Source organism: Gastrolobium bilobum, unplaced genomic scaffold, assembly GCF_033153095.1.
Source record: "Gastrolobium bilobum isolate Gb01-03AN ecotype WA unplaced genomic scaffold, APGP_CSIRO_Gbil_v1 utg19911, whole genome shotgun sequence".
Lineage (NCBI taxonomy): Eukaryota > Viridiplantae > Streptophyta > Magnoliopsida > Fabales > Fabaceae > Gastrolobium > Gastrolobium bilobum.
Genome location: NW_026898798.1, coordinates 349,833 through 362,438, shown reverse-complemented (window position 1 = coordinate 362,438; position 12,606 = coordinate 349,833). Strand labels below are relative to the sequence as shown.

The following is a 12,606-nucleotide window of genomic DNA, read 5'->3' as shown; positions in this document are numbered from 1 at the left end:
TGGAACTAATATTTTAATTATGTATTGCAATTTTTCTATTATAAGTAAATGAACATCCCGTCAAAAGAAATAATACCCAAACAAAATTGTAAAGTAAAGTACAAATTTGTTTTACTATATGCGCTCTCAGCAAATTTATATTATTATTATTTTTTATTTTTTTTTAAACATCAACCTGTATGTGTTTGAAACCCTAATAACCTTACTAATTTGATTTTGGATTTGAACCTTTTTACCTTCTTTAAGAATTGTCATTTTCAGGAATCCAACAATCTACCATTAATATGTTTCTTTTATTCCTTTTAAACTATGAATATTGAAATATCTTATTTTTCCGTAAGAGAAATTTGTTAATCTAATTATTAGTCTTTCTCGGTGTGGAAACAAATCGAAATCAAAATCTCCATTTAATTATGCAGCTTATTTAATAACTTATACTAATTCAAAACAATATTTAACTTTGTTTTGATTTGTTTGGGATTCATGAAATTTGAATATATGACTAAAATTGTAAAACCTTATTTTCTTTTGGTATCCGTAAAACCTTATTAAATCGTGAGACTATTCTCTACCAAAAAAATAAATAAAAATTGTGACACTATTTTGGCTTGGGAATTATTCTACATAAACCACTTTTTTTTTGTATTTCTTCCTTGTGCTAAATGATAATTTAAAGTTTCTAATTATGATTATTATTTCAGCTTTGTTATCAAGCTAAAAGTAATATAGACTTAAATGGCATTATAATTTATAAGTAATATTTATGGGAAAACATTTATATCTAGTACACACAATTATGTATGTATAAATAAAAGCGCGTATATGGTTAGCCGATAAAAAATAGCTTAATCAGTGAGATTAAACAATATTAATAAAAAATATTTTGTGTTAGATATTATGGATTTTGGAATAAATAAACCTTCCATCCGGAAACTTCTAACCACCAATAAACATGCATCATAGCGTCGAAGTGTCCAAATAATAGTTGGTGTCTAATTGCTGTGCAATCTTTGGCTCTGACAATCACAACGCGCATATATCATTAAACTCATTGGTTACAAAAGAAAAAAAATAATAATTCCCCACTTCTCAATGGACCACGTGCTTCGTGTTCATTTGTCTATTTCTTAGCTTCTTCCTCACAAAAGCATCCCAAAAAAAAGATCGATTATGCAATCAAATTTGATTATTAACGAAGGGAAAAGTATTTGTTTTGTATTTTAATTTATATTTTATAGTAATTATATTTTGGATTGAGATTTTGATACGACGATGTTCGAAAGTAATAGGTAAAATAATTTATCTTATAAAAATATTAAAATTAAAAAAGCTAGATTATTGTCATTATTATAATTATTTTCAAAATTTTCCATGACGATAAGCCGATAATATGCTGGTAACCTATTCCCTTGGCTTTATGCTCTTATTATACTCTCTTTCTTTCTTTTTCACCTTTGCTTCTTCTCAACGTTCGGTAGCCTAAAAGTTAATCTCAATAAAATAAAATAAAATTTATTTATTTATTTATTTACTTGCAAGTTAATGTAGATAAATTATTTGTATTTATTTCTAAAACGACATTATTATTTTGAGATTGAAAGATTAAAAAATTATAATTAAAATTAAAATTATAATTATAAAGACTACAATAATCCTGAAATAATTTTTTTTTTTTTTGGAAATATTTCAATCGGTTCATTGTTTTGCAACTAATCCGATCAGGGAGGGTCCATGATTAAGGCTTTAAACCCCTCTCAAAGGTGATACTGGTTATATTCGAATACATGTTCTCACCCTCATCTGCTTAGCTCCCATGCGCTAACTGAGCTACCACAATTTGATAAAATAAATTAAAATTATAAAAATACTATAATTTTTATCTCAAAACGATGTCCTATTAAATTTATTACAGATAATTTATCTGCAACCTATAAAAAACGACCCTTTTATTTATCTAAAAAAAGTAAAAAAAAAAAAAAAGAGAGTTTAGAATTAGAACTTAGAAGTTAGAACATTGTCATATCAAAATCTCAATCCAAAATATAATTACTATAAAATATAAATTAAAATACATTCCAGTAGAGCCTGCAGTTAAGAGAGAGAGAACACAGAAAAGTGGGTTTATTAGTTAATTGTAGAGAGAGAAAGAGAGAGAGGGGCATGGCCACCAGTAGCTTGAACACTGGTTTAACCTCTTCTTCTTCTTCTTCCTCCTCTTTTTTCTGTTGAGATATTCAGAAACTGCGTGTTGTGTTGTGTTGTTTCATTCATCACCTAGAGAGAGAGAGAGAGAGAGAGAGAGAGAGAGTTTGTGGTGTGGTGATTCCAGATGCTTTGGAAATGGGGAAAAATGAGCAGCAATATCTGCAACAAGAAGAGCAAAGTGATTCTCATGCGAGTGAGGCTTCACGCTGTTTGGTGGTTGTGGGAGCATTCAGTTTCAAGTGTCTCTTCGTTCTCATCCTAAGTTTGTCGGCTCTCGTTTCTGGCCTTTTCTGGGTTTTTCCTAGACACTCCGTCACATTTAGTTTTGATGCAAAAGATGTAATTAAGCAAAGTGGTGAGTCTCCTCCTTCCTTTCCTTTCTCTGATTACCCTTTTTTCAACAATTTAGCATGTTTTTCCTAGGTTTTTTTTTTTCTTCCTTATTTTCTCTTGTGGGTGGTTTGGCTAGCGAATTGGGAATTTTGTTTTTTTAATTTTACATTTTGATTATTTAATTTTTTTTTTTTTTTTTTTGTATTCCAATTATAATTGCTATTGTCTTCTTGAAAATTTTCGTCTTTGTTAATGGTGTATTTGATAGGTATGATACTGATTGGTTATCTCGAATTTGGGTTGTGAAGAAATCGCTTTTTGGTTCTGATGTTGTTTCTCAAAATTAAAATTTGTGATGTTTTGAGTGAATTGCTTTATTGTTTCTTCTTCTTCTTCTTTATTTGTTTAATTGAGGAATTCTATTTCATCTGCTTCGGCCAGGTAGGTGTGCAGTTGTTAGTCTGACTCTGATGTTTGTGATCTGTTTTGTCTGATGTTTGGTAAATACAAATTGAGGGATTCAAAAAAAAAAAAAAAAAAAATTGTGAGGATTTTGGGCATGAGTTCTGTTTACAAAATTCATTTTGATGGAACATGCTAAGATGAGCCGCAAGAATACTTGTCAATCTGTGATTAATGCTCACTCTAAACATTGATTTTCAAGGTGCGATAATTTGATAGCTCCTGATATGCATAACCAGTGTTGTCTTTTTGATTGTGTGTGTCACTGCTGTCATGGATTTGAATTTCATAGTATGTTAATGTTATATGTATGAGCAATGAATTGTGGTGGAAATTTGTATATGTATCGCTTGTATTGGCTCAAGAACTAAAACTGCTGCTTGCTATATCAGTAACTGTATGTAAAAAATATGTTTTTGAACAAATGTCTGTAAAAGATATATATATGGAATTACACATTAATTTTGTGCAGAACTGGAAAAATATTATCTTAATAAAGCTTTAAATTATCAGTAGATCGTTAAGTTACTGTTGCGCCTTAGCAAGTGCTGGTAGACTCATTAGCAAGACCCCATGCTTAGAGAATGTTATACTTGGTAAATATCAGCAGTTTGCCCTTCTTCCCTTCAGGTAATCATATCAGCAATTTGCGATACTTTTTTTTAATCCTATTATACAAAAAAACTTGTTAATAGTTACTAATGTGAATTATTTCAATAGATAATTAAATTTATTGAACTTGAATTAGTTGTAGTCAGCTGCTGTAAAATAGCCTAGTAATGCTTCATCACCAGGCATTACTTTTAGTTACCTGATTTTTTTTTTTATGTCCTTGACCAATGTATTCATGGCTTAGCATTGTGTGACTACCTCCAACCTGAGTAAATTATTTTCAGTTCCAATCTTGTACTGGTGAAAATGAAAGTCCTTTTGCTGTTCATATCCTTTATTCTGTGCAACTGTCACTCATAAGTTTGTGTCTCACTTTCCTTTTCTAATATTTTTTAATGATTAATCTTATATCCATTTGAATTCTTGTCTATGTGACATTACTCAATTTATTGATGATTTTTTTTTTCTTGGAAATATTTTCAGCTACTGTTCAGACATCCTTCAGACTGGAGAAACCTGTTTCACAGCTTATTCCATACATTGAAAGACTAGAATATGAAATATATAGCGAAATAGCTCTGCCAAATACAAAGGTTTCACCCAATCTTCTGGTCTTATATTTTTTCCTAAGTCTCTGTTTAGGCATAAAAAGTGGCTTATAAGCTATTTACTCTTACAGGTGGCTATCCTATCCATGCACCAAAGTGTTGCACCTAACTGGACTGACGTGGTGTTTGGTGTTCTCTCTGATCCAATGAATGCTTCAATAAATCCAGTGTCCTTGAGTGTGCTGAGGTCAACATTTGTTGAACTATTCCTCCAGCAATCCAACCTGACTTTGACAACATCAATATTTGGGAATGTGTCTATATTTGAGATCTTAAAGTTTACTGGGGGGGTAACTGTAATACCACCAGTGCAGTCTGCTTCTATTTGGCAGATACCTCAGGTTCTGTTTAATTTTACTCTTAACAATTCAATATCCGAAGTTCTGGATAATTTTGATGATTTCAAGGATGAATTGAAGTTTGGATTGGGTTTGAAGTCTGACGAGGTATAGTCTCATAACCTGTTTCACTTATTATTTGGGGCATTACAATTTTGTCTTATAAACACCTCTTCACTTAAAACCCTAAAGTTGTTATGTATTTCTGCTTTATATCAGACTCAACTTGAATTTAATCACAACAAAATTTTCTTGTTAGTTTTTATTTTTTTTTATTTCTTTTTTTCTTGTACACAATATACTGAAATTTTCATGGAACTTTTATTTTTTAATTTAGAAAACAAAGGCTGCAGAAATTTAGTCAATAACAAATATCCATTATTTATTTATTTATTTTCATTTTGGGGTCAAAGATAATGGATGTTCTATAGTTTGTATGGTGGGTCTCTATGACCTTGCTGGTAATAAATAAAATTTTAAGGGTGTACCTGTTTGAGTAGGTGGAAAACAATGTCTTTTTGGATACAGCAAAGTCCAGATACATTGCCCTTTTTTACTTTTTTATTTTTCATCTAGACTTTATTAATGTCCAATTTTATACCTTTATTCTTTGCCTAATCAAACAAGCATAGCCTAAATCATGAGTCGAATAAGAATGAAAGTTTGCGTTGTTTAATATCTTGAGAAATTGAAATTTCACTAATGATATACAAAACTTATTCCATTGGATCTACTTTATCCTAAAACCCACTTGCTACAGAAAAATATTAGAAGTTGGATTTGATTCCATTCACAGATTGCTATAATAGATTCTACCAATCTTTGTGCAAATAAGAATGACTGTGTTACTCTTTGTGCAGCATGTATATGTGCAAATAACAAATGCAAATGGCTCAACGGTAGCTCATCCTGTAATAGTGCAGGCTTCAGTCATGCAAGGCTTTGGGAGCCTCTTGCCTCAAAGATTGAAACAATTAGCTCAAACAATAACGGGCTCTGCTGTAGGAAATCTTGGCCTTGATAACTCAGTTTTTGGCAAAGTCAAAGAAATCAGGTTATCTTCATTTTTGAAGGATACGCTACATGCTTCATCTCCTTCTCCTGCTCCATCCCCACAGTTAATTGATCACTCTGAATCGTCAATTTCACCATATCGTGCTCCTTCTTACCCTCCAGTTTCCCCATCAACGGCTGAGCCACCTCCTTGTTTTGACTGTGAAGTATCCTCACCTGCACCTTCTACTATGATCGAGCATCCTCCAGATCCCTGTCCAGACAGCAGCTTCATATATCGTCCAATCCCTTCACCAAAATCTTATTCTAAACCTGCTGTTGCTCCTTCCTCAGATTCTGCCAGCCACACCACTGTGAAAGCTCCAGATCTGTCACGTGTAGCTGAGGTGTCTCGTGTATCCAAGCTTCACCAGGGTGAAGGGAGATCTAAAAAATTGGTGTATCAGTTACTTGCTCCATCCTCTTTATGTAAGTTTATCTAGCCTAATAGACACTTCTTTCATTCCTCATGCTTGGCTATAGTTGAAATGATGATGAGATTTCCATATGCTGCTGAACATTCTATTTAAGCGTCCTCTTAAAGTCTTTGTTCAATTTTTTCGTAGCTTCTAATCCTTAATGTAGAATGGTTACTCATAGTTTTTTTATACATTTCATCAGTAAGATTTTTTTATTTGCACAATGTTTAATACGGGAACATTTTGGGATTTTTTTTTTGGTTTTGATTATTATAAACTTTCTGGTTTCAAATAGGCGATTATTATCCAGATTAGCTACCTGAATATGAAAATCTAATAAGAATATCTAGATACTAATTGATTTTGAATGATGTTGACAAGGGAAGTGAGGTTTAATTGGTAAGCTTTAAACATAATTTGAAATGGGATCCAAGAGGCCTCTGTTTGAGACTAAATATTCTTGCATCGAACATGTGTCTGTGGAGGACAACTGTTGCAAAGGTGTGGCACCTAACATGTATGTCAATTACTTTCAAAGAAGTTGTTGAAGGCAGGAATAATTGCACATTACCTTTAAAAGCTTTAGTTGCTGTATTAGATGATTCAGATTCTTTTATTATCATAATAAATTCATTGATTTTTGGTCACCTGACTTGCTTTCTTGTTTTTTCTTTTTCCTTTTTCTTTCTCTCTTGCAGCTTCAGCAGGTGGTGATCTCGGTAGGGGAATCATGCTAATGGGATTTTGTATGCTAATTTCTTTTGTTTTTCTCAATGATATCATGTTTTGATAATATGGAGATGTTGCCTAATGAAGGATCCTCAAGCCAGGCAAGGGGGGCTACAGCTTAATGATGCTTTGAAAGTTTTGCTCAGAGAAACCGTCAAATTTAATGTCTTAATTTTACTTCAGGCACGCAACCACCATGTAAAGCTCCGTGGGTAAAGGGTCAAAGCCAAAAAGTTGGCAGGCCTCTCATCTAGAATTATATATTTTATGAAGCATCAAATTGATCCCAAAGGGGGTATACTAACAAACAGCATGATCCAGAGCAAAATTGGCTTTAAGATGTCAAAAGAACCATCCCTTGTATTCGATCAAGTGTATGATATGCAAAGAATAATGAGTTCTTTGAGCATCTGAATCTGTAAAAAATCTACAGTAATATTCAGCAAAGGCATAAGTTAGTCACACTTGTATATCTCTATGCTCTCCCTACCCTTCTTTCTCCCTGCTTCTAAAAGAAAATAATAATTCAAATTTATCCATGGGAGAAACTCTGAGAATGGAGAAGACGGACAAAGTAAAATGTATGGTCACAAGTCTATACTCCGAAAATTGGGGTTTGAGTTTAACACACAGAAAGTTAAAATCTTGAAGTGACATAAAAAAAAAGTGAGTTTGGAATGAGTGTTTTGTACGGATTTCAGCTTGAAGTGACTACACTAATTAAAAGGAGGCAGGCTAAGGTTTTACGGGATCACTCAATCACCAGGGTTGATATAAGCATCATAGTCCTTATTATAATTTTATTATTGATCAGTAGCAAAAAATACTTTCTTTATAAGTCATATACGTATTGAAGTAATTTATTCATGATATAATTTTCAAACAAAAGGCATGCACCATGGGTATGAAATATGAAAGTCTGACTTTTCCCCCCACACTCGAAAGGCCTTTTTAAACCTCCCAGCAAAGCATGCTTTTACTTAGCTGGTTGTGACTTGTGATTGAGTCAAATAACACTGCCTTATGAATTTTCAAAATTTATGCGGATAACACCATTTTCAATGCAAATTAAATGTAATTCGAAAATAAAGTCAAAAGCCTGTGCAATCAAAGCATGTTCTGTATTGTCTAGCTAGAGCCTTAAAAAAAAGGGAAATGATATTTTTCTCATTAGTTGTGTGTAAATGTGAAAGATTTGGACGGCAAAATGGGAGTTCAATAATTGTGAATAAATTCAAAAATTGTCGTGCGTAAACATGTAAAAAGTCATACATGTGTGTGATGGAATAAAATGAGTCTATAGACGAAATAGGCTAGCCTATTTAAGAGAGATGTTATCTTATATACCAAAAAAGAGATGCTATAATCAAATGGTGGTAGCTCAGTTGGTGCATAAGAGCTAAACAGGTGGAGGTGAGAGCATGTGTTCGAATCTCTCCAGTACCACCTTTGAGAGGAGTTTAAAGCCTTAATCCTGGACCCGTCCCGAATCGGATTAGTTGCGAAGCAATAAACTAATTGGAATATTTCCAAAAAAAAAAAAAAAATGCTATTCACCAACTCCGATGCCGGTAACACGTAACACATGCATAATTTTAATTAATAAAATCAACGCTTTCCCGCATACAGATGTAAATAGATCATTCTATTCCCTTCATATGTACAAGAACAAAATTAGTCCATAATCAATTCAGAGGACAGAAATAACATTGGAAGCAATCTGGCTTCCGACAAAAAAATATCAGAAATCTGGTTCTCCTCTTTGGGAACTTCAGAAAAGCGAGATACCCAACTCTTACACGATAACTATTGCTTGACTACAACTCCTTCAAAAATGCCATCAGGCCTGAAGTTAGGTGCAAAAAGTCTTGGATCAACAGGTCCTGGAAGACTGAATGAAAGCGTGAATGGTCCAGGAGAGCATAACTGTCTGATTTTCATCTGGAAAACACGTGATTGTTTCGTTATAGTTCTTCCACCAGTTAACAACCCTCTGATGTGAACCCTCCCATCAGATTCTATATCACAACTGAACTGGCCTGCTACAAAATGTGATGAGAATTCATTTTAAAAAACAATTATGAAAGAATCTTTCAGAGAAGCATGCATACATGTTATGACAGTTATTGATTTATCATTAGATGAAGATAGCTGGTGTGTCTAAAACCGGGACCGGTGAGACAGGATGGCCTAAGGCAGATCCTCATTTTCGGATCCTGGAGTAACATGCATTCAGAAAACTTGCACCGCTATCTTTTCTTTTACACTTCTCACAACCCCTTTTTTTCCTTTCCAAAAACACTAGGTAAAATGAACTAAAAGTCACAGCATTGAACTTTATATTTTTACTAAAGAAGGTCCTCCTACACCACAAGCAAGCGATATATAGTTGTTCTCAGTAATACTTAAAACTTACATGATATACCAGCTCATATGGACTTCACTCCCTAGGCTTATACTCTTCGTTGAAGGTGCTAAGCATTCTTTACTGTGCTCAACACCGCTCATAAAATCGCCCGAAGAAATGAGTTCATTACAGGTTGAACAACTATGCTCAAAGAGGCCAATAACAAAATGCAGGCTACAGGAAATCTTTGATATTCATGATTTAATAGCAATATACCAGAGAGAGAGAGAAGAAAAAAGAAAAAACCCTCTGTGTTATAATACATGTAAGGTTCATTTCCATTTCTGATCAATTCAAAAAAGAATACTTCCAGCAGATAATCAAAGATAATAATAAGAAACTTGAGTAACAAAAGGAGAGATTAAACAGAGGAGAAACATACTGTAATCTCTCTTGACCCCTGGTAAGGAAACTCGGAATAGATATGCCACTTTACTAATACCAATATCCACAACACCAACAGATGGACCGAATAGCCCTCTTCTGGCTGTCCCTGTTAAAATAACAGAAGAATCTCGGTCACAATCATCAATGTCGGGAATAGAGAGAAGGGGCATCATGGTAGGACTATCAGATTTGCACATCTTCTTGGAAGGATCTCCATTAGCATTATGTCTTGCAGGGAAGACGCGCGGAAACTCTGGTATTGGCGGAGTATCATCAACATACTTTCTCTTGTGCTCTTGTTGAAACTTTCTTGACTGGCATCCCCAATTAGGAATAGTCTCTGGGACTTTGTTCATACAATTACTCTCACTTTCCTTGCTCAATCCACGACCAAGTTGAAAACGTAGACATTCACTCATATTTAACTTGAAAGTGTTAACACCAGTTAAAGACATGAATCTACTTAAATCATCCTCATTGATGCAAGATGTAGAAGGATCATCAATTAAAACAACCCCTTTAACAATCCTAAAGCTATCAGGGTACCATATCTGTTGATGAAGATCCAAAGGGAAAAAACCAGTGAACTGCTCACTATCCTCGGTGAAGTCAGAGCTAGGCAAAAATAACTTTCCCTTTAGATACAAATGCAACATATTGATATCTAAGATAAGGTCAGGTAAAGAATCTTTGAGGAGATAGTAATACAACCTCTCTAAGAGAGGAATGCTAACATAGGAATGCCCCAAATCATTCAACATATATGGTGGCGAACCAGCCATTGATCTTTGAATAACAGAACATCTTGGATTATCAGAGTGGACATCAGGTCCCAAGTAAGTAGTCACAATGAAGTCAATTAAAAATTTCCTATCACTGATTAGGGTTTTTGCAGGGACAACGATAGACCTTCTCTTATAATAAAGATTTGCTTTCAAATCCATGAATGGCGTGAATTCACCTGTACGAGAGGAATTACAATTTAGGAATATATATATATATATTTTTAAATTTCTGATATAGGAACAAAGTAATGAAAATTGAGAATGTGGCAAATTTTCCCAAAAACAAAACCTAGGTACATATACAATTGAGAATTACGATGCACCAGAGAATGAGAGATAATCGCAAATCTAATGTGACCCTGACAAATAACAAATGCGTACAAAGAAAAAGAGAAAACTCACAGACTACAACAATGGCCGCGTGAGAATGGTGAGGCAGGCAGCTTCACCCTTAGGAGGGCTTAGGAGTGAGTGAGTGAAGAGAAATCAGAAATGGTGAGGTTTTGTTTTAAAAATATGTTCTTAGAATAAATGCACAGAGTTTTTTTTTTTTTTTTTTTTTAATTCTTTACAAAACAAGTTTACCAAATAGTTTTTTTTTTCTTCTTTTATTCTGAAAACCAATTCTTAAAATTTATTTTACAAAACAGTTCTAAACAAATTAGTGCAGTACTCGTGCAATGTACGAAGAAAAAAGATATAAATTTTTGTCAACGTCTGTCATTAGTTAATCGTTAAAAAAAACTCGTAATTTTTGTTATTTTGGGAGGTGAAAGAGTTACAACATTGACATAAAAATTTGTTATTATCTATCACAAACAAAACTCTACAATTAAGAAATATCAACTATTATGTAAATAAAAAATAGTTACTTACTCTATATTTGATTATTTTAATATTCAGCAATTCATACAACGTTTAATTGACAAATATGTTGTAGGATAAAATTGGCAAATAAGTCAGGTGGGAAACAATTTTGACTTACTTTTTAAATGAATTCAAATGGGCCTTTTTACATTTTTGTTTTGTTAAATGTTTATTTGTTTGAATTATTTTTAAAAAAGAACAATTTTTGCATTAGAACTATGTTTAACAATTCTTATAAAAATATTTTTTAACACAATTCATCTACATATATTTTAAATGCCTTGTGAGTTATTATGAAAACAAATTTATATAGTTATATATTTGAAACCAATTTTTTCTTATATTATCAAAGGTGTGAACACTACATAATGAGAAATTGATATTTATTATAATTTTATAGTATTTAACTTGTAACTTTTTTTAAATTATAATAAAATAAAAAATTATAAAATATAAGCTAATATTATGTGTCTAACTATTTGATATAAACTACACATCTGTATCAGACATATTGAAATATATTTATTTTTGAATCATAAAAGTTCAAGAAAAATAACAATTCTTAAATAAAACAATTCGACTTTAAAAAATTTCATTTATAAATATTCTAAATATTTTATGGGTATTGTAAATATTTAGATATTATTAAATTTACTCTAACGGCACTTAATTACCATGTTATTAATTTCATAACTTATGTGAACTAATTTATTTATGATAATTTTTTTGATAACTTGAATTTTGTTTTAAAAATATTTAAAATAGAAAAAGTAAAATGAGGAGAGAAAATAGAAAAAGATCAAAATATAAATTCTCGGGAAAATATGAGAAAATCACCAAATTATAATTGTCTATTTTTCATAAAAATTATGCCCTTATATAGACTCTAAATATTAAGAAAAAAATAATTGTACTTTATCACACCTTTAGTGTGGTGATTATATGACACATCAAAAGTCATAAGAAATCAAAAAGACATCCACATATTATGAGGTATATGAAAAGTCATTCAAGTAAATATTTTATAATATTCTCCCTTGATAACTATACAATATGAATATGTCTTGTTAATAAGAAAAACTTAGTGGAATAAAAACTTAACAAAAGAAAAAATAAATATATAATGAACATATTTCTCCTCACATTAATATATATAAAATAATGACACATTCCATTACATATTCATAATTTATTATATAATAATTTAGACTTCCTCGTTAATAAAATGAAAAAAAAAAAACTTAGAGCCGCAAAAACTTAGGAGTCAAGCTCAATAAAATCAAAAGTTTTCATTTAAACCTGGCAAAACATTATAATTGAAGTGAGGTAATATGGGAAATGTGATTTAAAAAAAAAAAAATTCATTGTTACAAGTAACGAATATATAAAAGTAATTGAATT

At 31.9% G+C, this 12,606-nt stretch overlaps 2 protein-coding genes across 2 annotated transcripts; one reads left to right on the top strand and one right to left on the bottom strand.

Annotated features, from left to right (window-relative positions):
• Positions 1-2,096: 2,096 nt before the first annotated feature.
• Positions 2,097-7,236, top strand: LOC133284173 (uncharacterized). The gene is made up of 5 exons (XM_061481160.1): positions 2,097-2,560; positions 4,096-4,205; positions 4,292-4,666; positions 5,419-6,040; positions 6,729-7,236. The coding sequence occupies exons 1-5, from the start codon at positions 2,341-2,343 to the stop codon at positions 6,818-6,820; spliced, it is 1,419 nt and encodes a 472-aa protein (XP_061337144.1). The 5' UTR covers positions 2,097-2,340; the 3' UTR covers positions 6,821-7,236.
• Positions 7,237-8,373: 1,137 nt separating this feature from the next.
• LOC133284174 (increased DNA methylation 3) lies at positions 8,374-10,824 on the bottom strand. The gene is made up of 3 exons (XM_061481161.1): positions 10,741-10,824; positions 9,549-10,514; positions 8,374-8,801 (listed from the first exon to the last, which is right to left on the bottom strand). The coding sequence occupies exons 2-3, from the start codon at positions 10,495-10,497 to the stop codon at positions 8,566-8,568; spliced, it is 1,185 nt and encodes a 394-aa protein (XP_061337145.1). The 5' UTR covers positions 10,498-10,514; positions 10,741-10,824; the 3' UTR covers positions 8,374-8,565.
• Positions 10,825-12,606: the final 1,782 nt, after the last annotated feature.